This window comes from Crocodylus porosus, unplaced genomic scaffold (assembly GCF_001723895.1).
Source record: "Crocodylus porosus isolate Cpor-Errol unplaced genomic scaffold, CroPor_comp1, whole genome shotgun sequence".
Classification (NCBI taxonomy): Eukaryota; Metazoa; Chordata; order Crocodylia; family Crocodylidae; genus Crocodylus; species Crocodylus porosus.
In genome coordinates, this window is record NW_017728931.1 from 7,769,658 (window position 1) to 7,791,735 (window position 22,078).

General features: G+C 44.8%; 1 protein-coding gene across 1 annotated transcript in view; it reads left to right on the forward strand.

The window, feature by feature from the left end:
* The window catches only part of MAN1A2 (mannosidase alpha class 1A member 2), a 176,739-nt gene extending 159,799 nt beyond the window's left edge, over positions 1–16,940 (forward strand). The window contains exons 12-14 of the mRNA XM_019543856.1: positions 5,812–5,927; positions 10,767–11,535; positions 14,797–16,940. Of these exons, the coding sequence (XP_019399401.1) occupies positions 5,812–5,927; positions 10,767–10,899 (249 nt within the window). The 3' untranslated portion in view covers positions 10,900–11,535; positions 14,797–16,940. The remainder of the gene's footprint in view (positions 1–5,811; positions 5,928–10,766; positions 11,536–14,796) is intronic.
* The last annotated feature ends 5,138 nt before the right edge of the window (positions 16,941–22,078 follow it).

The following is a 22,078-nucleotide window of genomic DNA, read 5'->3' on the forward strand; positions in this document are numbered from 1 at the left end:
GAAGTGGTGCTGGCTCCTACCCTGGGGGTCTTTAAGAGGAGGCTGGATGAACACCTTGCCAGGGTCATTTGACCCCAGTACTCTTTCCTGCCATGGCAGAGGGTCAGACTTGATGATCTGCTCAGGTCCCTTCTGACCCTACCAACTATGAAACTATAATTCTGAAAGGGGGAGTGGCATCAGATGACAATGAACTTATGCTACTAGGAACTGTATCCTCAATAGAAGAATCAGCAACCTGGTACGTAGATTCACAGATCTTAATGGTTAACTCATTAAATTCAACACAGACACTGTAGCTGCAGTTACTGCCATTGCTGCAGAAGATCCTGGAGCAGAAATCTGCAAAGGTCAGATAACATTCTCAGAAGGGTAAGTAATACTGCATTAGAAGTGTGTGGCTAAGTCAAGGGGAAACTGGAAAAAAGAGGAAGCATTTTGTCACAACCTAGCTTTATGGTACAAGTGTTAACAGTTCCCTTCCTGGGATTGCCAACAATACAAGGACTATGCCTAATGGGGAAGTTAGATTAAATTAATAGCAAAATACCAACCATAAAAAAGATGTATCCTCAGGTCTTCACAGGGTTGGATAAGCTGTCATGGAAATATAAAATAAATAAATAAATAAATCGGTGCCATCATCAACTCCTTTTGTTGTAACAGCTCCTTGGTGCATCCCCATTCCTTTGCAACAGAAAGTCAAGGAAGAGTTAAAGAGGATAAAAGCAATGGGGGGTTATTTCTCAAATAGATGAACCCATAGACCGGTATGCAAGAATAACTTTAGTACTGAAACTGAATGGAAAAATTCACTTTTTTGTGGACCATACTCAACAAAAGTGCTTCCTGCAATAGAACATACATTGGCTCAGTTATCAGAGGTGAAAGTGTTGAACAGCAGGGTTGTGGCAAATCCCTCTGGCTGAAGAATCTAGGCTGTTGTCTATATTCTTTACCCCATTTAGGAGACATTGTTTCAATCAGCTTCTTTTTAGTATATCATCAGCACCAGAACATTTCCAAAAACTAATTTCTCATATTGCAATAGGGCTTCCTAGCATCCATTGCCTTACAGATGACATATTGGTATATGGAAAAAATAAACAGGAGCACCATGAATATCTGCATGCTGTTTTGTGATGCTTCCGACTATCTGGTCTGACCTTGAATGGGAGAGATGAATTTGAGAAGGAAGAAATAAAATATGTTGGACATATCATATGCCTGAATTCCATTTTTGCTAATCCAGACAAAATTAAGGCATTGCATGCCCTACCTGAGCCCCAAGATGTTTCTGCCATGAGATGATTGCTGGGTATGGCTAACTAGTTTGGAAAAATTTTGCCGAATGTATCACATCTAACAAAACCCTTAAGAGATCTCCTTAATGGATGCCATACATGGGTCTGTAGAGTTTCATGGGGGGGGGAGCATTCAGTACAATCAAAAAAACTACAGGTGTCATCTGTTTTACCACAATATTTAATAAATTATCCCTTGGTAGTCAGAGCAGAAACATTGAAACCGAAGTGGGGGGGACCTCCAATTCATCCACCCCACCTTCAACACTGCCTGTGGAGACCCAAGAATGAGCTCCCTCTGCTGCCTGTCCCTCTTCCCATTCTGAAAACTGGGAACCCTGACCATTGCTATGAGAATTTGGCTGCAGGCTCCCGTCCAGCAGCTAGATTCCCCTCTCCCCTGGAACCAACACTGACCTTCTGTTTAGTCTGGGGTAATATTGTAACTCAGATTGCTTTGCAGAAATAGTTCTGAGTTACAGCTGGGAGCTACACTTCTGTCTGCACCCTTATTTGCTTGCCCTGAATGTTAAACAGAAGCAAATCACAAACCCCTGGTAGCATTGCTGATATCCAAAACCCTGGATGACCTTCCACCCAGAATTTAAGAGATTTAGACTATGACTAACATTTTTTTTTCCACTATTGAATTTTTACCAGGGAAACTGCTCATCATCCAACTGCTCAGTTGGAGATGCTCTATCCAGTTAGACAGCCACAGAAGGAGAAATAACTTTTGAAAAAGATGTTTATATATATTGATTATGTTCTGATAGCATTGCCAGTGTCTGCTCCTAGACTTGAACAAATTAGAAATGAGCAACAGAAGAATGACACTTGCCAGAAACTACTTCATTTCTGTTGAAACAGATGGGGCTATGGGACACAACTTCCAAAAGACCTACAACAGTATTGGCAGGACTGAAATAACCTCCACATTAGTCAGTGGTACTCTCCTTAAAGGAAGATGCATTGTGAGCTGTCAGGCAGTTTGGAAATAAATGCTTTCAAAGATATATGATGGACATGAGGGTATAAACAAATGTAGGGCAAGTGCATAGTAATCTATATGGTGGCCTGGTCTGAGTAAACAAATTCAGATTTTAGTAGAAGGTTGTGAGGAATGTAAAAAAAAAAAAGACTGCCTCCAGAGCCATTACTTTCCACAAAGCAGCAGATAGACCTTAACAGAATATAGCAATGTATCTTTCTGGATACATTTTTTTAGTAGATTATTGACTTGGTTTTACTTGCACAGACCTCATCAGCACAGGTCATCCAACAGCTGAAGTCTCTGTTTGCAAGGCACAGCATTCCTGAGGTCCTCATAACAGACAGTGGACATCAGTTTATCTCCGAGTTAATCTTACAGTTTGTAGAGAACTTCAGTTTTTAACATTGCATTGGCAGTCCTCACTATCCTCAGAGCAAAAGAGAGCCTGAAAAAGCAGTACAGATTCCAAAACAGCTTCTACATATCTGGTACTCCTGACATATTGATTTATACCACTGCCATTGGCATCGGGATGCTCTCTAGCTGAACTGTGCATGAAATGATGACTTAGGATGCCATTACCTATGGCACCAGTGCAGCTTAATTCAACATAGCCCAACTTGCAGGAATTTAAGAAATGAGATGCTATACTAAGACTTCAACAGCAAAGAAATTTCAATATTTGACATGGAGAAAATCACTACCAGAGCTTCTGTCAGGGGACAGAGTTTGGTTCAAAAGTTTCTAAATGTTTGGAACTGTCCAAAATGCAGCAAACACCCTAAGATCCTACTTAGTGAAGACTCCTAAAGGCCTTGTCCACAGAAATAGGGCTCATCTTCAGGATATTCCACCTCAAAATAAAGATGATCTGCACTGACAGGGCCAGGGTCAGAGCATGAAAATAAGCCGCCTCCTCATGGAAATTGGGAAGAAGGCTCAGTCAGAGATGGGAGCTATAAAGAGGTTAGAGCAAGGTCTGGAAGACTAAGCAGTCCTCGGCAGACTTGACCTTTAAACATGCATTTATAGTTTTAGATATGTATATTGGTTGGTTGGTACAACAGTGTAAGTAGTTTTTAAGAGTTATAGGAACCTACCCAAATTGCAGTTGTACATTTTCATGGAAATTGCAGAATCGGGTGATCTCTCTGAAATCCTCAGGGGAAAAAAATCTTACTCAAAAAAAGTGGTGGCTTTGCAGGGAGAGCCAGCAGTCCTCCCCACCACGCAGCTTGGCACAAAAGGGGCTGCTGGCAAAGTGGCTGCCCCCCTCACCCGAGATTGGCTGAGGGGGATGCCTGTCATGCAGCTGTGCTTCTCTTCACCAATCAGTGGCAAGGGGTGGGACCACATGATGGACTGCCCTCTCAGCTAATCAGCAGTGAGGGGCAGGGCTGTACAATGAACAGTCCTCTCCCCAATCTCAGGGGGTGGGGCCAGTCAGAGTATGTGTGGTGCCCACAAAGATAAGCCCACAAAAATGGTAGCCAGCTCCATGATCTGCCTGCGAAATCGGCCAGCTGCCTTGTTGAGTTGGGTAGACCCCTAGTTGTAACTTATTATTAGTTATTTGTAATGTGTTATGATCTGATCTTCTTTGTAAAGAAAGGGAGATGTGGAGTGATCACAGAGCCCTGGTCTACACACCCACTAAACAGGCTGTACCAGGGGGACTGTAATACCGGTTAGAAACTCCAGGGGTAGGGCAGATTACAGCTCACACTATGATTACGTGTGTGTCTCCCTCACACCACAGAAACTACTTTGTTTTGGGAAAGAATGACACTTCACAGCAGTAGTTCAACCTGGCTTCACAGTGGCTTCAACATGGGAATGTAATGCAAGAACTCACTGTGTGTCTTATGCCACTGCATTTAACCTCGGTTTCCCTATTTGCATAATAGGGACAATATGCAGCTTCCCCCAGGTGTCCGCTATGTGTTAATTAGCTGTTGTTGCTAAGGCACTCTGTAAGGGTAAACTGTTATTTGCAACCTACATTATTTATTTTGCTATGCCATTTTTAAAAATGTAAATCTGTCAGTCCCAACCAATGTGACTAATTTCATCTTCCAGAGATGTATAGGGGCTGCTCTCATCATAGACAGAAGTGCATCCACCAGAAATGAAAGACTCCAGCATGCATAGTGATAAAGATAGTCAGTGCATGCTGAGACCTTTCCTCCCCCACTCCATACACATGCACACTCCTGTGTGTCCTCTTTTCTTATGAAACAGAATGTAATAATGTTCTTTGTAATAGGAATAGCTGCATAACAAAAGTTTATGACTATTTGATTAATACTGCTGGATTTTGTCTTTCTTGATATGGAGAGTCCTAACCTACAGGTCTGCAGCATAAGATGAAGCTCATCCCTCCCCCCTGCCACACTCCAGTTTCACTGGTATCATTTGCTGACATCACCAGATGCAAGTTCCATCAGAGAATTCTCTTTCCTTTCTAGCTTTTTCCAGCATTCAGAGGTTCACTTATAGATTGTGAAGAGTACATTTTGACTTAATTTCCTTCTCTACAGTATATAAAGGCATATGGTTTCTAAATTGTGTTTGCTCCCCTGCTTCAGTTCCCTTTAGCTTCTCTTGAGAACAACAAAGCAGAAATTGCAATAACCAGAAAACCAGGCCTAAAGCATTCTGTACGGAGATCTTTCATATAGACTAGTGGGCCAAATAGATTACTTAGCTACAAGTAACTGTTTTCTGGAGTTGATAATGACAAACATTTAAAGCCAAACAATTGCCCTGATCACTACACCCGCTTCTTCCCTGCATGTGCCTATTAGAAGAGCTGGTGTCTGCTGAGGTGGCACTGGAGAGTCAGCAAGGAAGCACAGCTTGCCTGTGAATCCTTCCTAAATGATTTATTTGGCACCAGTTTTTCATGGTTGACATTTTCTTGTGCTATACAATTATGGATGTTAGTAGAACAAATGGTCAGGCCAGAGATGTCCTAAGCTGCCAGAACTCTCCAATCCCTGCTCCTTTGTGCTTTTTTCAGCATTAGGTGAAAAAGGCCCACTGTTGACCTCTGTGGTCAAGCTGTGATTGGCAAGACCTAAGTAGAGATCCACCAGACCCTTTCACCTCTCTGTATGTGTGGTCATAGATATGAACTGCAACCTTTCAAAGACCAAGGACCCAGTGCAGTGCAGGTGGGATCCAGAGTCAGCTTTCTGAGGAGGAAAGGGAGACGCTGCTATAGAGGAAGAGAGGATGCTAGTGATAATTCAGCTGCGGGTGGGGGAGTTTGTGCAATTCAGTAGGCACTTGCTGTTTGTGCATTCCCACTATACAACAACACCATAACAAACTACATGATGCTTTCTGCCCAAGCTCAAAACTCTGATCTGGTTGTCCCCTTCTCTTTTTTCATTTATGTGTTTCAGTTCCATTGCAAGCACCTGTTGTTGTTTCTTCAGTTAGTATATGCTAAACCTTGATTTGGATTAAGGATAATGCCTCTTCTGTCCTTTTCTTTTCTCAATACAGGCTATTGACAAGTATTGCAGAGTCAGTGGTGGATTTTCTGGGGTCAAGGACGTCTATTCCTCATCTCCTGCATATGATGATGTACAGCAGAGCTTTTTCCTTGCAGAAACTCTCAAGTGAGCAAACATCTGTCTTGCATGTTCTCCTGTGAAGCAGTATGAGGGTATTGTGTGGTTTCCTGATGTCTACAAGAATAAGTTATTAACACATGAATTGCCAGATTGTCATAGGAGGTTTTCCTTTTTTTAAAAAATTAAGACTCCCCACATTTTCCCAGCCTTCCCTATAGAAACTGTAATTGGAATCTCCCACTCCAGAGTAGCCTGTAACTCTAGTTGCAGCTGTGGGTATTATTGTCTCAAGATTGCAGTTCAACTTTTAGCATCTCTTGTCAGAACTCAGTCTTTCCTCTGCACTGGCAGTTTATCTCCCCTAAACAAATTCCCAAATTCCTTTCACAGAGAGATCATTTTATCTTGGCTACACTGAACAGATGTGTTTTACATCAGCGTTTCTCAACCTGTAGGTCATGACCCATGGGTGAAGTGGGTGGTAAGGATCTATGAAACGGTTGCAAACAAACTTTAAAAATGTAGAAAAATGTGGCTTTTCCCTTGCAGGCTGGCAGTGTTCCAGTCTGTTAGGGGCTGCTTGGGGCCTCCCATTCCCCCTCCCACCATGCCCCATACACCAGGGGGCTGGGGCCTGGGCACAGCATATCGGGAGTGTGGGTCGGGACTGGTCATCAGCACTGGCCATTGGCATTTACGAATGGATCCTGGTATTAAATAGTGTTGAGAACCACTGTTTTACATGACCAGATGCAAAGTTTGTGATCATTCTAAATCTATTCTGGCAATGACCAACCTGACAGAATGGAAAGGAGGAAATATAGTCTAGTACAAAACTCCTCCCCACACTTGAATTATTGGATACATTTCCTGTATTTTTCCTAAAAAAACGTTAGTGGAAATGTTTTTTTTTTTTTAATTAGAGCCAAGCTTGAATATATTTTTTTAATTTATGAGTTCTAAAACTTTTTAGTTCAGTTGCATTTGTTAGCTAGGCTCATGGCAGATGTTAACGTAATGGTGCAATGAGATCAGATCCCCAATCCCTACAATTACAGGGTATTTTATACCATACATTTTGATGGGAACCTTGCACCCCAGTTGGAGCTAACTATGTTTCCATCCAGGGTGACATAAGAACTTTCATTTACTGGGTCACTCTGTAGGTTCATCTTGCCCAGTATCCTGTGTCACACAGTGGCAGTGAGTGAATGCTGAAAGGGAGAGTGAACAGGGTATGACCAGGGATTTTCCACTTTTCCTTTCCCAGTTGCATCCTCCATTTAAGATCTAGAAAGCTCCAATTCAGAGGCAGTTTCCCTAACTCCCATGCTCAGGAGCTACTGATGGACCTTTCCCCCAAGAATTTGTCCAGTCCCTTTTTCAATCTGGTCAAATGTCAGCTTCCACAATATCTTGTGGCAGTGTGTTTCACATTTTAGTTTATGCACTAGTTGAAAAAAGAACTTCCTTTTGTTAGTTTTAAACTTACTGCCTACTTGTTTCATTTTATACCTCCTAACTCTTGTATTGTGAGGGACAGTAAATAATAAATTCCTATTAACTTTCCTTTCACCATTTAGTACTTTGTAAACCCTTATCATGTTCCCCCTCTGAAATGTCTCATTTCCAAACAACCTTTTTATTCTCTCCTTATATGCAAGCCCCTCCATACAACTAATCTTCCTTGTTACCCTTCTCTGGACTTTCTTTAGTTCTTACTCTTTTGAAATGTTGGGAGGAAAACTGGGTTACACCATGGATTTATAAAGGGGCATAATGATACTTTGTTTTGTTTATAATTCCCTTCTTAATAATTCCTAACTTTTTGTTTGCTTTTCTGATGGCTGCTGAGCACTGAGAGGATGTTTTTAGTGAACTGTCCACAATGACTCCCAAATCTCTTTCCTGTGTGGTAACAGCTAATGTAGAGCCCATCATAGTGTAGGTATAGTGTAGGTTATTTTTGCCTGTGAGTGTTAGGGCAGTGTGAAAGTTTGGTCACTGATTTGATTTGGGGGAGATTTAGGCCCGATTCAGTGGCTGAATCTCCAAATCCAAATTGAATCAGGAGACCCGTTAATCTCTCTGAATCAAATCGGAACCCTCCTAATTGATTTGGAGAGATTCAGAAAGATTCAGCAATTGGGACATATACACAGCTTTAAATGTTTTTTCTACATACCTGGAGGTACCAGATGGATCGTGAATGCTGTGATGGTGGGGCAGATGGAGTGTCCCACAGGAGCGCGGGGGGGGTACCCATTGCACATGGCAGCAGACCCGAAAGTGGACCAGAAGCACTTTGAGTCCGCTTCCAGGTTTGCCGCCAAGCACGTTGCGGGGGGCGCACTTCTGTGGGATGCTCCATCCTCCTCACCATCTCAGCGTTCATGAGCCGCACCTCATACCTCGAGGTATGTAGAAAAAACAATTTAAATCTGTGTCTATGGCTGAATCGCTGATTCGCCGAATCACTGATTCTCCGAATCAACATCGAATCTTCAGATTTGGATTTGGCTGAATTGAATCGGGACAGTGAGCCGAATCAATTAATTGAAGCACTGTCCCTGATTTGGGCCTAATCTGAATCGAATACGGCCTGTTTCACACACCTGTAATGTGCGTCACTTTACGCTTATCTACATGGAATTTAATCTCCCAGTTAGTTGTCCATTCTCTCAGTAGTGTCAGATCCTTCTGTAGTTCCTCAAGTCTACCTTAGTCTTTGCCATTTTGAATAATTTTGTGTCCTCAGCAAATTTGGTCACTGACCTCCTTTTCCAGACCATTTATGAATGTGTTAAACAGCAGTGGTCTGAATACTGGTCCCTGGGGAACCTCATTATTCACTTCTTTCTATCCCCAAAACCTAACCATTTATATTCAGGGCCTTGCCCTACTGGAGAATTTAACTCTCCCCCATGCCCGTTATCCCAGGAAGGTAGAGACAAGCTGAGTTGTTTTGCTGGCTGGCCATGCAACTCCCTTGGGAGCTGTAGTGCAAAGCATGATCAGGTGCAGGTTAGGGTGGGCCCTGCAGCTCACTGTGACCTGGCCCTGAAGGAGCTGCAGGACAAGGCAAGCAGCATGCCAGTTTGTGCTGAAGGACAGTGTTGACTCTGACTTAGCACCTGATCATGCATTGCTCCAGAGCTGCTAGGCAAGGTAATAGCGTGCTTTGCCCTGCAACTCCTTTGGGAGCTGTAGGGCGAGGCAAGCAACATTCTGGGGCACAGTGAGCTATGAGCCTCATTATGACCTGTCACCCTGGACCAGATGATGGTACTCTAAAAACCGCTTTTTGTAAAAAGAATAACAAATATTGAAAACGAATTCCTGAGAAATAAATGTTTCTTCTATCAAAAATAAAGAAAGAGGAAACATCCTGAGTGAAGGCAGTGCTTTGTTGGGAGATGCATAAAAATGGAGACACTCAAAGATGCATTTTCAATTGTGAAAAATAAAGGTAGAATTACCTTAATCCTAACTACTTGTTTTTTACAATAATTAGTGATTGCACCAGGCCTGCAAAATGGAGGGGGAGGACAAAAAGAAGGGGAAAATTGCATGTGTGTGACTGCATGTGTCTACCCATGCAGGTACAGAAGGTGATAGCTGGAGATAGCTGCAAAGAGGACATTGGGATGTGTGTGAATGTTGCAGAGGATTGGGGAAACTAGTGATGGGTGCAGGGAACAAGTGGGATGCAGGAAGGAGAATATTTGGAGGGGGCTGAGTGTACAGTTGTTTGGCAGGAAGTATTTAGGAGGTGTGCATGAAAGGAAATACAGAGAAAAGGAGACCAGCTTAACTAGCCAGTATATTTTGTTGCTTTGTACTTCTCTGGAACATAAAGCAGTCAGGTCATACCGGTGAATCTAGCCGTAAAGGTAAAATTATATAAGACTTATGCTACATACTCTAATATCAATAGAAATTTCACATGACCACATTCTCTTTGGCTGTCTTATTTAGGATCCATATATAACGATTATATTCACTTTTAAAAACAAGAACATGCTTTTGAGGTTGAAAGTATATTTCAATATTGGAAGATAAAATACATTTCTGAGCAGTCATAATTATCCCCCAAACATGCATAATAAGCCTAAGAAATTCAGTTAGTATTAACTTTAAAAAATTCAAATTTATGAAAGTATGGAAATGCACAGTAGGGCACCCAGGAAACCACCACCCCACTGCAATAACATTTTGAGGAAAAAGAAAATGTAATGTATAATTACATACATTTATTAATATGTTTACCAAGTAAATGCTTGTTTGTTACATGGCAGAGGGCAGAGTTGCTTTTTGGGTACATTTTTTCTTAGTCAAGAATTATCCAAAGACTAAAACGGAAGTAAACCAGAGCAATATTGTGACACTAGGAAAGAAAACACTGAAGGCTTAGTATTGGAGGAAAATTGTTATCTTTGGAACTTAAATCTTTTGATAGGATTAGGAGTTTTTTCTTGACCAAAAGCTCTAAATCCTGCCCACAGGTCCAAGTCTGCCATATTTTTCAACATCAGATGTTGGACTTGTGCTACAAAAGCACTAGAAAAAATATAAAGCCATCAAGAAACGGTTTATTTTACACCTTTTTATAGTTCTTTCCACAAACCACAGTTTTCCAGTTGCTATAAAGATCTAAAGAATCTTTTTTTTTTTTTTCTTGAATGACTCCTTACCTGAAATACTGTTGTCAAGAGAATATGTTGGCTGGCATGAGCTTTGAAGGACAAGAAGCAATTCAAATAACTGATGTTAAGAGTAGTGTCACAGAGCTGTGGCTGTTGAGGGGTTTGGGGTGGTTTGTGGTCCCACCACCTTTTATTGCTGTCATCCTTTAAACATTGTTTTTCTCTGTTTGCTGTCCAGGTATTTGTATCTGCTCTTCTCCAATGATGACCTCCTACCTTTAGACAACTGGGTTTTTAACACAGAAGCTCACCCTTTGCCTGTTTTACATTTAGCCAACACCACACTATCAGGACACCCTGCGTATCAATAAAAGCAACTCCAAGAAAAGGAGGAGAGACTGTTCTCCACTGTGTTTTGTTTACATGGACCATTTGAGACTCTAGGCTGGAGAGGAAGGAAATATTTCATTAATCTAGATCTCAGAGTCAAAATCCAGGCTGAGAAAGAACCTCTGCCCCTGAAAGCTCTTCAGCCTGTAGATAAGTAACTCTGAAATAATTCCTTTTTATACATGACCAAAACACACTATTGTCGTATTTGCAGGACAGAGACCTCATGTGCTTTGAATCCTAACAAGAAATTGGAATCTGCTAGTAAATTTGGAGCCTGACAGGCAAAGGAATAACAGCCTTCCTAGCCTTCACTGCTGCTGCTGGCCTTTCCCAAGGAACTGCACACTTGTCTCCAGCATGGATGAGATGGATTCCAGACATGAGTTTTCTTTCTTTTTTGAAGATGGCATGAGTAAAACAACAATAAAAAAGCAACATAATTGCACCAGCAGCACCAGGATTTGAAATCTTTTCTGTACCTGTCTGAATTTTCTAATTCCATAAATTTGCCCAGACTGGCAGCCATTTCCAGTTCCTTGTAGGCCTTTGCCTCCTATCATTTACTCCTTCATAATGAAGTCTATAGGTCTGTGGAGCATGACTGCAGCCAGAGAGTAAGTAATAAGCCGGTATTTGCTTTTGTAGTATATGAGTAGCACGCTGGGATTAGCTTATCCCACAAAGTTTAGACAGTGAGCATGGGACGCACAGCCTCATTCAGTTTCCTTATCCAGGTGAGAGACCTTCAGGTTCCTTTGCTCAGTCAAAAAAAGTGAAACATGGAAAACCCACATATCTTTATAACAGCCCTGATTCTTCCTTTTTTGTGACAAAAAATGATCTGGTACAGTGTAGTTTGTGCTGTTGCTTTACATTTGTCTATTGTCCCTTTATATTCATGTTTTATTAGTTAGGAACAATTCACAAGTCCTGCTTTGAAATTCTCATAGTTCATAGTTGGTAGGGTCAGAAGGGACGTGATCAGATCATCAAGTCTGACCCCCTGCCATGGCAGGAATGAATACTGGGGTTAAACGACCCCGGCAAGATGTTCATCCAGCCTCCTCTTAAAGACCCTCAGGGTAGGAGCCAGCACCACTCCTCCTGGAAGTTGGTTCCAGATCCTAGCTGCCCTGACAGTGAAGTAGCACCTCCTGATATCTAGCCTAAATCTACCCTTTGCCAGCTTGTGACCATTATTTCTAGTCACTCCTGGTGGTGCTCAGGGGAACAGGGACTCCCCCAATGCCTGCTGGTCCCCTCTGACTAGTTTGTAAATGGCTACTAGATCCCCCCTCAGCCTTCTCTTGTGGAGGTTGAACAGGTTCAGGTCCTTTAGCTTCCTCTCATAGGGCCTGCCCTGGCCCTCTGATCATATGAGTGGCCCTCCTCTGGACCCTCTCCATGTTGTTCACATCCCTTTTGAAGTGCGGCACCCAGAACCGGATGCTTTACTCCCAACTGTGGCCTGACGAGTGTCACATAGAGGGGGACGATCACCTCCTTGGACTTGCTTGAGATGCATCTGTGGATGCATGACAGGGTACGGTTGGCCTTCCTGACTGTGTCCCCACACTGTCGGCCCATGTTCATTTTAGCATCAATAATAACTCCAAGATCCTTTTCTGCCTCTGCACTGAGGAGAAGGGAGTTCCTCAGCCTGTAGGTATGGTGCTGGTTCTTCCTCCCCAGGTGCAGTACCTTGCACTTGTTGGTGTTGAATCCCATCCTGTTCTTATCTGCCCACCCCTATAACCTGTCTAGGTCCAATTGCAGTCTATTCCTCCCTTCCAGTGTGCCCACTTCCCCCCACATTTTAGTGTTGTCTGCAGATTTGAACAGGGTACTTTTTACACCCTTGTCCAAGGCACTCGTGAAGATGTTGAACAGTACAGCCCCGAGGACCAAGCCCTGGGGGACCCCACTGCTCACATCCCTCCAGGTCAAATAGGACCGGTCCACCACCACTGTCTGGGTGCGGCCTTCCAGCCAGTTAGTGACCCAGTTAACTGCATAGGCGTCGACGCCACAGTTCCCTAGCTTTTTACTGAGAATGGGGTGAGAAACAGTGTTGAAAGCCGCCTTAAAGTCCAGAAAGACTACGTCCACTGCTACATCTGTGCCTAAGGATTTGGTGATCTGGTAATAGAAGGCAGCCAGGTTGGTCTGACAGGACCTACCTCTAATGAACCCATGTTGGTTGCCCCTAAGCATAAACTCCCCTGCTGGCCCCTCATGGACATGTGCCAGGATAATTCTCTCAAAAAGCTTTCCCAGGATCGAGGTAAGCCTAACTGGCCTGTAGTTTCCTGGGTCCTCCTTTCTCCCTTTTTTGAAAATGGGAACCACATTGGCCCTTTTCCAGTTCTCTAGCACCACGCCAAAGCACCGTGAGTGCTTGTAAAGCCGTGCCAGGGGTCCCACAATGACCTCTGCTAATTCCCTCAGCATTCTGGGGTGGAGATCATCAGGACCAGCTGATTTAAATATGTCCAGTGCCTCCAGAAGTTCCCTGACTAGATCCTCACTAAAGTCTGAAGTCTTGCTGTGTTTGATAGAGGTGTGTGGCAGGAGACAAATCAGAATGTTCAGAATCTGGGTAATGGAAATAAATTTCATCTGAGTCATGAGCTGCCTCAGTGCAAAGCCAATGCACGATCCTTTACGGAAACAGCATAAAATCCCTTGCACACCAATGGAAGAAGAGACTTGATGAGAAACTGGAGGTCTTTTCTCCTATTAGTGTGTAAAATTTTACGCACATTGCACAACTGTCAGGAAGGCTGTTCCTGCATGCTCTTTCCTTCGGCATTGCTTTCTGGAGCAGTGTTTTGAATTTAAACACACTCTTCACAAGCAGGTTATCATTTCCATTGCACCTGCCTCAGCATCCTTAGATCTAAAAGGATTTTGCTCTTCTCTTTTTAACTTTGTTTCTCCACAACTCCCACATTCTTTCCTTTTAGCTGAGTTAGGAGTTGGAGGTTGATCACCTTGAGGTGTTTCCTCAAGGGGTTCTAGGATTTTCTAAATGGGAGTGAGATGTGGCTGGAGCTACCAGGCTGGCAGGGGACACCAAGGAGCTGGGCAGGAAGAAGTTGTGATGGTGGGGGGAAATCTGCTTTCTGTTCCTGCCCACAGCAGCTGGGCAACATGCATGTTCCTCCTTCCAGTGCCTGCTCCCTGCATCTCAACTTTTTCCCCATCTGGCCAGCAAACAGATGCTGGAAAGAGGAACTTGTGTGATGCCACTGCTGTCCCTGACCAAGCCCAGAACTCTGTGCAGCTGATTCCTGCAGCCCATGGCTAGAGCAGGAGTGGAGCAGTTCTTGGATTCTGCCTATGCCTGCATCAGCCAGAGACAGCAGCAGCAGGAAGCAGGTTCTTCCTTCCAACACATGTTCCTAGCCAGTGAGGAACATGGGGATGGAGAGCAGCAAGAAGCAAGTTCAGGATGAGTAAACCTGTCTGCTGCCACTGCTGTCCCCAGCTAAGCCTGGCCTCCCTTGCAGCCTGAAGCTGGAGTGGGTTAGGAAAAGATCTGGGACTCCACTCACACCCCAGTCAGGCAGAAGGTAGGTCCCCTACCAGTCCAGGGGCTTCAACAGCAGTGGGGTTGTTAGGCTTGGCTGGGGACAGTGGTGGCAAATAAGAGGGTGTGACCACACCATGGCATACCCCATGGGTCCGCCCCAGGTGTTTCTTCATGTCAGTGCTTACTGGTACAATGTATCTGCCATATTTACAACAGATTTGCTGTAGCTCTGTCAGCTCGTAGCAGGGAGAGTGTTATTACTAAATAACCAACTGTGAAAGCAAATTTTCATCAGATTCCTATGCTGTTCATCAACATGTTTGTTTTTTTCCCTTTTCAGGTTCTTGTGCCTGTATTTGTTCCAGCGTAGAGAATGTTTGCTGGTTCTGACTGAGTTGCAAGACTTGAGAACGAATGTTTCATTATAAGGATGTTGCCTCAACAGAACTCCAGGAGGGAAGGGACAGAAAAACATGCAGCTCTGCATCAGACTTCCTGCCCCCGCCCCTTGCTATGTAGAGCAGTGGCTTGCAGATGTTTTATGTCCCACTGTGCAGTGCTTCATCTTGATCTGAGTATTCTGGCTCCAGTCTGTTTCATTTTGCCCATCTAAAATAGCTTTTATTTTTTCCATTTTTAGGCCCCAATTAAAAAAAAACAAACCCTTACATGTTGTGGCCTTACTGCACAAAACAAGATAAATGCATGGAGGAAGAGATTGACAAATTGCAATTTCTAGGGCTTTATTTTTTTTAGAGGTTTTGAACATCTACACATTCTGTTGACTTAACTGGAGTTGTAATTCTATTCTTATTCTTAGGTGTATAAATGAACTTAAGCACCTAAGTATGAGCCTATTCCACCCTGGCTTGAGTCCCTGGAAAACTCAAAAAATACAAAAGTGGGACCCATCACTGTAAAGCAGAGGTTTCCCTACCTACAGAGACATGCCCTGTCAATATCTGGGACATGTCTCTATAAGTGGGAAGCATGTTAGTGATTGTCCCACAAAATCAGTGGGTGGGACAACAGGTGATGCATTTAGTCTAATGAAGCTGATCAGCTGAGTTCTGTTTTTAGCTTTGGTCTTAAGGGTCAAATGACAGTATGTTACAAATGTAGATGCATTAATGGATTTTCAGGACTTGAACAGCTTGGAGAGAACTGCACTTAGGACCCTAAGTCCACTTAGCTGCGCAGTAGGTGGAACAGGATCTGATCCCCACTGTTCAGCATATCTGAAAGTCAGCTACTTGTTTTTGCCTTGCTAATTCAAAAAAGCCACAATGACATTCCAGCAGCTCACACCACTGCACAATCAGCCATTGAAGCTGAACACTGTAAAAATTGTATACAAGATTATGGCTATCCTGGAGATGCAGAGAACAACACTGAGATTGGGAAAAACTGGGGACCATAATGTGGTTTCCATACCATTCAGGTGTTTGAAGTTACTGTAGGCTTCCCTTCTTCCAACCTTAATGTTGATGCACCTCATAAATCTCTGCATACAGCCTCTGTTACCTCCAATTCACTAATGCACCCTCTCACCCAGTAATTTCTAAACTTGAGCACTGAGGTATACATTTCTGGGAAATGAAAAGCAGTTGCCCTTTCCCTGTGATGCTGCCATATAATGTTACCCTCTTCACTTTTCATAGTACCCCTGGGTTGTCTTATCTTCTGCCATTTTGGAAAATTCTGTCATTAACCTTCATAATACACTTCTTCCTTTTTCTTTTATGCTTTGAGATGAGAAATAGTTAATAATATTGACAGCATCTAAAGAACAAGCATTTTAATCTGAGTTAGCACCCACTGGAATAAATGGGGCAGTTTATATCTCAGGGCTATCATTTCACACTTCTGCAAACTCAGGCCAACAGCTACATTAGTTACACATTCTCTATGGTTTTAAGACTTTAAAAAAAATCCTAAATAGAGCAACTAAAGATTTTTTGTTTAAAAAAGAAATCTGATCCTCTGTATGACAGTTGAAAGGTCTGTTCACAGTCATTCTATTTCCCTTCCTTCCCTCTCTTGCCACAATCTGGGAAGTGCTACCCTATCTTGCAGTGGTGTCCCAGCCATCATGGAGAAAGAAAATTCGTGCTCTGATACATTTTAATGTATGTTCCATTGTATCAGGGATGGTGAACATTGGCCAACTGCTCTACAATTGTCCAAAAAGGTTGGGAACCATCAAATAAGAGAGAACATTGCTTGTTTCAGTTAAGCAGCTGCCCTTATAATCTCTGTCACTTCTGGTGGAAGTTGGACTGTCATTTTGCCTTTATTTTCACTCTTCCTAAAATTCAAATATTATTTTCCTCTAAAATAACAAAGGGGCAGGAGTCAATCATCTGACTACTTTAGAACCTTCTGGCTGCCTCCAACCTGGTATCCTGCATATGTACTTTTTACAGAATGAAAGTAATATTGTATATAAAAAGATCAATAAAGAATGTCTTTAAGTGAAAAAGGCATCTGTTGTGTCCTTATTTTTCAATCATAACAGCAAGCAGAAGCAGTGGGTTGTAGTATTCCACTCACCTCTAGGATGATTAAGAACTTCCTCTCTGCTTTTAAGCATGCTTCAAAATCTGACATTTTCTAGCCTGGATTTGCATGTCTTCTGGCAATCATCCATAGAAACATAGAAAAGTGGCCAAGTCAGGCCACCCAAGGTGCTGGGGGCAAAGGGGTAAGGCAGGGGAGGGGGGCTGGTCTTTTGGATTGAGCCATCCAGGGGGTCATGCAGAGATGGGCCAACTCAGCCTGAATACTGGCCTGTTGGCTTTAATTGGCCTGCTTAAATCCCTGGTGGTCAGGCTGGTCTGATTCTACCCAGTTAATTCCTTGATGGCCAGGTTCATCTGACTAGGCAATATTAAACTAATGGTGACTGGGCTAGCCTGATTTGGCCCATCTGACTTGTCTTGATGGTGGCCTTGATGGCCACATTGGCCTGACTCAAACCAATTAATCCTTTGGTGGGCAGGCTGGCTCAACTTGCTCCAATTAAACCCCCTTAGTGGCCAAGCAGGCATACTCCCCCTGATAAATTAACCCCTCAGGCCTGAGTAATCCATTGATGGTCAGGCTGGCATAACTTGGTGCAGTTAATCCTTTGGAGGTCATGCTGACCCGACAGACAACTAACTCCTTGCTAGCAAGGTGGGCCCAACTCTGCCTCCTCCTTGGTGCTAGGCCAGCCCAACTTTGCCCAATTAACCCCATCTTACCTGCATAGGCCAGATGTGGTCCAATTAGCCTCTTGGCAGCCAGGTAAATTGGACTTAGCTAGCATGATTAACCCCTTTGTGGCTATGTCTCCCCCAACTCAGCCTACTTAGCTGTGAGGTGTCTGGACCAGCCCTACTTGGCTTGATCAATTACTTTGACTGAGCCTGTGGTAGGTTAGGGCATTATGTTTTGTATTGTGTCAGGCTTAACTAGTTTTGCTGACCCCTTTGTGGCCAGAATGACTAGACTTGGCCTGTTTATTCCCTTGGTAACTGGGCTGACCCAATTTAGCCCATTGAATGCCTTGGTAGCTGAGCTGGGCCAGATCAGCTTGACTCACACTTTGGTAGGTGGGCCAGCCCCATGTAGGTAGATTAATTATTTGCTAGCCAGGCCAGTCTGACTCAGTCTTGTTAACCCCTTGCTTGGTGGCTAAGCTGGCCTGAGCCAGCTCAATTCTGATTAACCTTGTGGTGGTTGAGCCAGTTTGACCTGGTGGCTGGGCCCAGCCAGTCTAAAGTAGCCCATTTAACCATTTGGTGGCCAGGGTAGCCTGACTTGGCCTAATTAACCCCTTCCCGGCTGGGCTGGGCTGGGCTGGCCTGGCCTGAGACGAACTTGCATGTTGGTGGCTGGGCCAGCCCCACTTGGCCAAGCCAGGTTGGCTTGGTTTTATTAACCCATCAGTGACCAGACTGGGCTGCCTCATCCCAGTAAACACAGCAGCTGAGCAGGCCTGACTTGACTTGCTTAATCACCTAGGTGGCTGGGCTGGCTGGACTCAGCCTGAGTAGCCTGACTCAGCCCTTCCTGGCAGGCCTGGCCTGACTAGGCTTGATTAACTCCTTGGGGTTTGGGTCATCTTGGCTAGACCCAATTAACTATCGCTCTACTGAACAACCCAATGTAGCCAGATTAAGACATTGCTGTGCAGGCTGATCTAATTTGCACTGATCAACACTGAATGGCTAGATTTTGTCCGATTATCTCAATAGAAATTGGGCTGACCTGACTTGGCCCAATGAACCCCTTGGTGGCTAGGATGACCTAACTCAGCTGATTCAAACCTTGGTGACTGAGCAGGCTTGATTCAGCCTGCTTAGTCCAAGATGGCGGAGCTGGATTGACAGGGCCAGTTTAATCCTTTGGTGACTGGGACAACCCGTCTCAGCTCATATAACCCACTGGGGTTTGGCTTTGTTTGACTTGACTTGATTAACCCTTGTTGGCCACACCAGTTCAACTCAAACCAATTAACACCATGGTGGCCAGGCTCCCTTGACTCAGCTCAATTAACTTCTTGCTAGCCAGGTTGGCCTAACTCACCCTGATTATCCCTTGCTGGCCATGCAGGCCTGACTTGACCCAATGAATGCCTTGGTGTGAATGAAGGTAGGTTTACCCAGATTTCCTAACTGGAAGAGGCTGGACTATGATGGACCAACTTGGCCCTATTAAACCAAGGTGGTCATGCCCTCTGAACTCAACCTCATTTGACCTTCAACTCAGCCACCCAGAGATCAAATGGGCCAAATTGCCAACTCAGGAAGGTGGGGTTCAATTAAAGCAACGTAACCCCAAAAGGGCAAATAGGGCATAATCAGCCACCCAGGGCTCAGTCCAGTTGACTGCCAAACTAGTCAACTGGGCTTACATGGCCACTCTGGGGTCAGTTGGGCTGATGTGGCCTCCCAGAGGTCAGTTCTGTTGCCTCAACAAAAAAAGGCAAATTGGGCAGACATGGGTACTCAGGGTAAATGAGGGCAAGCCAGTGTGGTTATCCCATAGTCCAGGGGTGGACAATTATTTTGGCTGGAGGACCACTTGATGAGTTTTGGTGAGCATGCATAAAATCCTTCAAAAGATATTTTAACAAACTATAGATTAAAAAATTGCTATATTAAAAAATCAAACATTACTATAACGTATTTTAATTGTATTTAAAAATAATTTTGTCCTGATTTGTTTTTAATGGTATATATAGAGATGATTGCATAATAGCTCAGAATAAAGACTTACTTTTGTATATTGTGCATGGAGGTGGGGGGTTGCTGTGTTCTAGGTCCTGGCAGCTGGCTGGGGCAGGGAGAGAGTGGAGGCAGGGGGCACATGCAGCAGAAGTCAGCTGGCTGGTGCAGATGTACTCCACCCTTCCTCCCCCACCTACACATGCACCCGCCCCACACCTGCCAGACAGCACTACCCCAGCCAGCATGCACAGCTTCCTGGCAGGACTGCTGCCACAGCCACCTGGGTACTGCTTGGCTCCCCCAAGCTCCAGTGGTTCCTTCTCCTCCTCTTCCTTCTCCTCTTCCTGCCCCTGCTGTGCCACTCTGGGCAGCAGGTAATGTGGAGAAGCAGTGGGGATGTGTGCCAGCTAGCAGGTGCCCATCCAGGCAGGGAGGAAGCTACAGGCAAGTGGCTTCTGCCCTAGCACACAGGGCTCCAGCTCTGGCTGCCTTCCACTCAGTCTGCTTGCCCAGTGCAATGAGTAGGCACCTGCAGGCAGCCAAGTGGGTGGAAGGCAAGTGGGAGGAGGAGTTGGAGCCCCATGTGCTGGGTAAGGACCTCCTGGCTTCAGCTTCCTCCACACCTGGCTGGGTGTCTGTGGCCCGGCTCACATCTCCAAGGCTTCCCCACACTTTCTGCTGTCAGTGCAGCAGAGGGAGGAGGAGGAGGAGTACCTTATGGAGAAAAGGGGAGCCAAGCAGTACTAGGGAAGTTGCAGGCAGGGGTGGTGCTGTCTGGTGGGTGTGAAGCGGGTGCAGGTGGAAATGTGGCACTGGCTGCCCAAGGCAGGAGTGGAAGGGGCTCAACCCCATGCAGAGTGCTGCAGGGGCAGCTGCAGACCAGATACAGTCAATTGGCAGGTGCCCAATCAGTTGGTGGGACAGATCCAGCCTGTGGGTCATATTTTGTCCATCCTGGGGCAAATCAGGCCAATGTGGGCACACTAGGGTATATCAAATGCCCTCGGGTAGACACTGAGAGTCAATCAGGCTGATGGGGCTACTTCAGGGTCACTCAGGCAGACATCACCACCCTGAGATCAGTCATGACAACTCAGTCAACCCAGAGTCAGTCTCAGCAACTTCAACCACAAAAGGATTAATCTGTTTGACATATCTACCTCAGGGTCAATCATGATAATAGGTGCAGCACAGAGGTAATCATGCAGATTCAACAACAAAAATAAATCAGACCAATGTGACCACCCCAGGATCATTTGGTCCAACTAGGCCACCCCACAGTCTATCAGGTAGGCTAGACCACCTGGGGTCATTTGGAATGAATCTTACTGTCTGGGGTCAATAAGGCCAACCTGACCATCCTGGGATAATTCAGGCTGGTTTGACAACCCTGGGGACAACCAGTCCCACTTAATAACCCTGAGGTCAACCTAATGGACTCAACCACCATGGAAACATTCAGGCATGCTCATCCATCCAAGGGCCATGAGGTTTGACGCAACCACCAAGGCATCAATGGTACTGACTCAATCTCTCCAGCATCATTCAGGCCAACTTGACTTGCTGGGGGATATTTGAGCCAACTCAATCAAGCTGAGGTTATTTTAGCTTTGTCAGTCACACCAGGTCCAGTTGGGTTGACTTGAGCACCCTGAGAGTCAGCCCCCATGGTGTCATACAAGCTGACTAGACCACCCTGGGGCTTATTGGGCAGACATGACCATACCAGGGTAATTTGGCTAAACTCAGGGGATGTTGGGGTCAGGCTCAACCACCCCAGGGACATTGGGGCTGATTTCATAGATTGTAAGGGACTGGATGGGACCTCACAAGATCATTGGGTCCAGCCTGTCTGCACTAGGCAGGAAAGACAAGTGGCATCAGGTGACCCCAGGAATGTGACCGTCCAGTCTCCTCTTGAAGATTTCCAGGGTAGGTGATTGTACCACATTTGGAGGGAGTTTATTTCACAGTCTGAACACCCTAACTGTGAATATGTTTTACCTAGTGTTAAGCCTGAAATGGTCTTCTAGGAGTTTGTGGCCATTACTCCTTATTTTCCCCATGGGTGCCCTGGTGAACAGTTGTTCACCGAGCCCTTGGTGTATTCCCCTGATGCAGTGGTAAGCTGCTACCAAGTCTCCTCTCAGCCTTCTCTTTTTTACGCTAAAGAGGCCCAAGTCCGTCAGCCTTTCTTCATATGGCTTGCCTTGCAAGTCTCTGATGACCTGGTGAGGGGGCTGCGAATGCTCGACCACCTGGGTGATAGCGATCATCGCCTGCTGGAATTCACCATCCAGCGCAAGGTGGCAAAGGCATGCAGTAAGGCAGCGGCCCTAGATTTTAGGAGGGCAGACTTCAACGAGCTAAGGAGGATAGTTGGAGAAGCGCTGAGGTCCTGGGGGG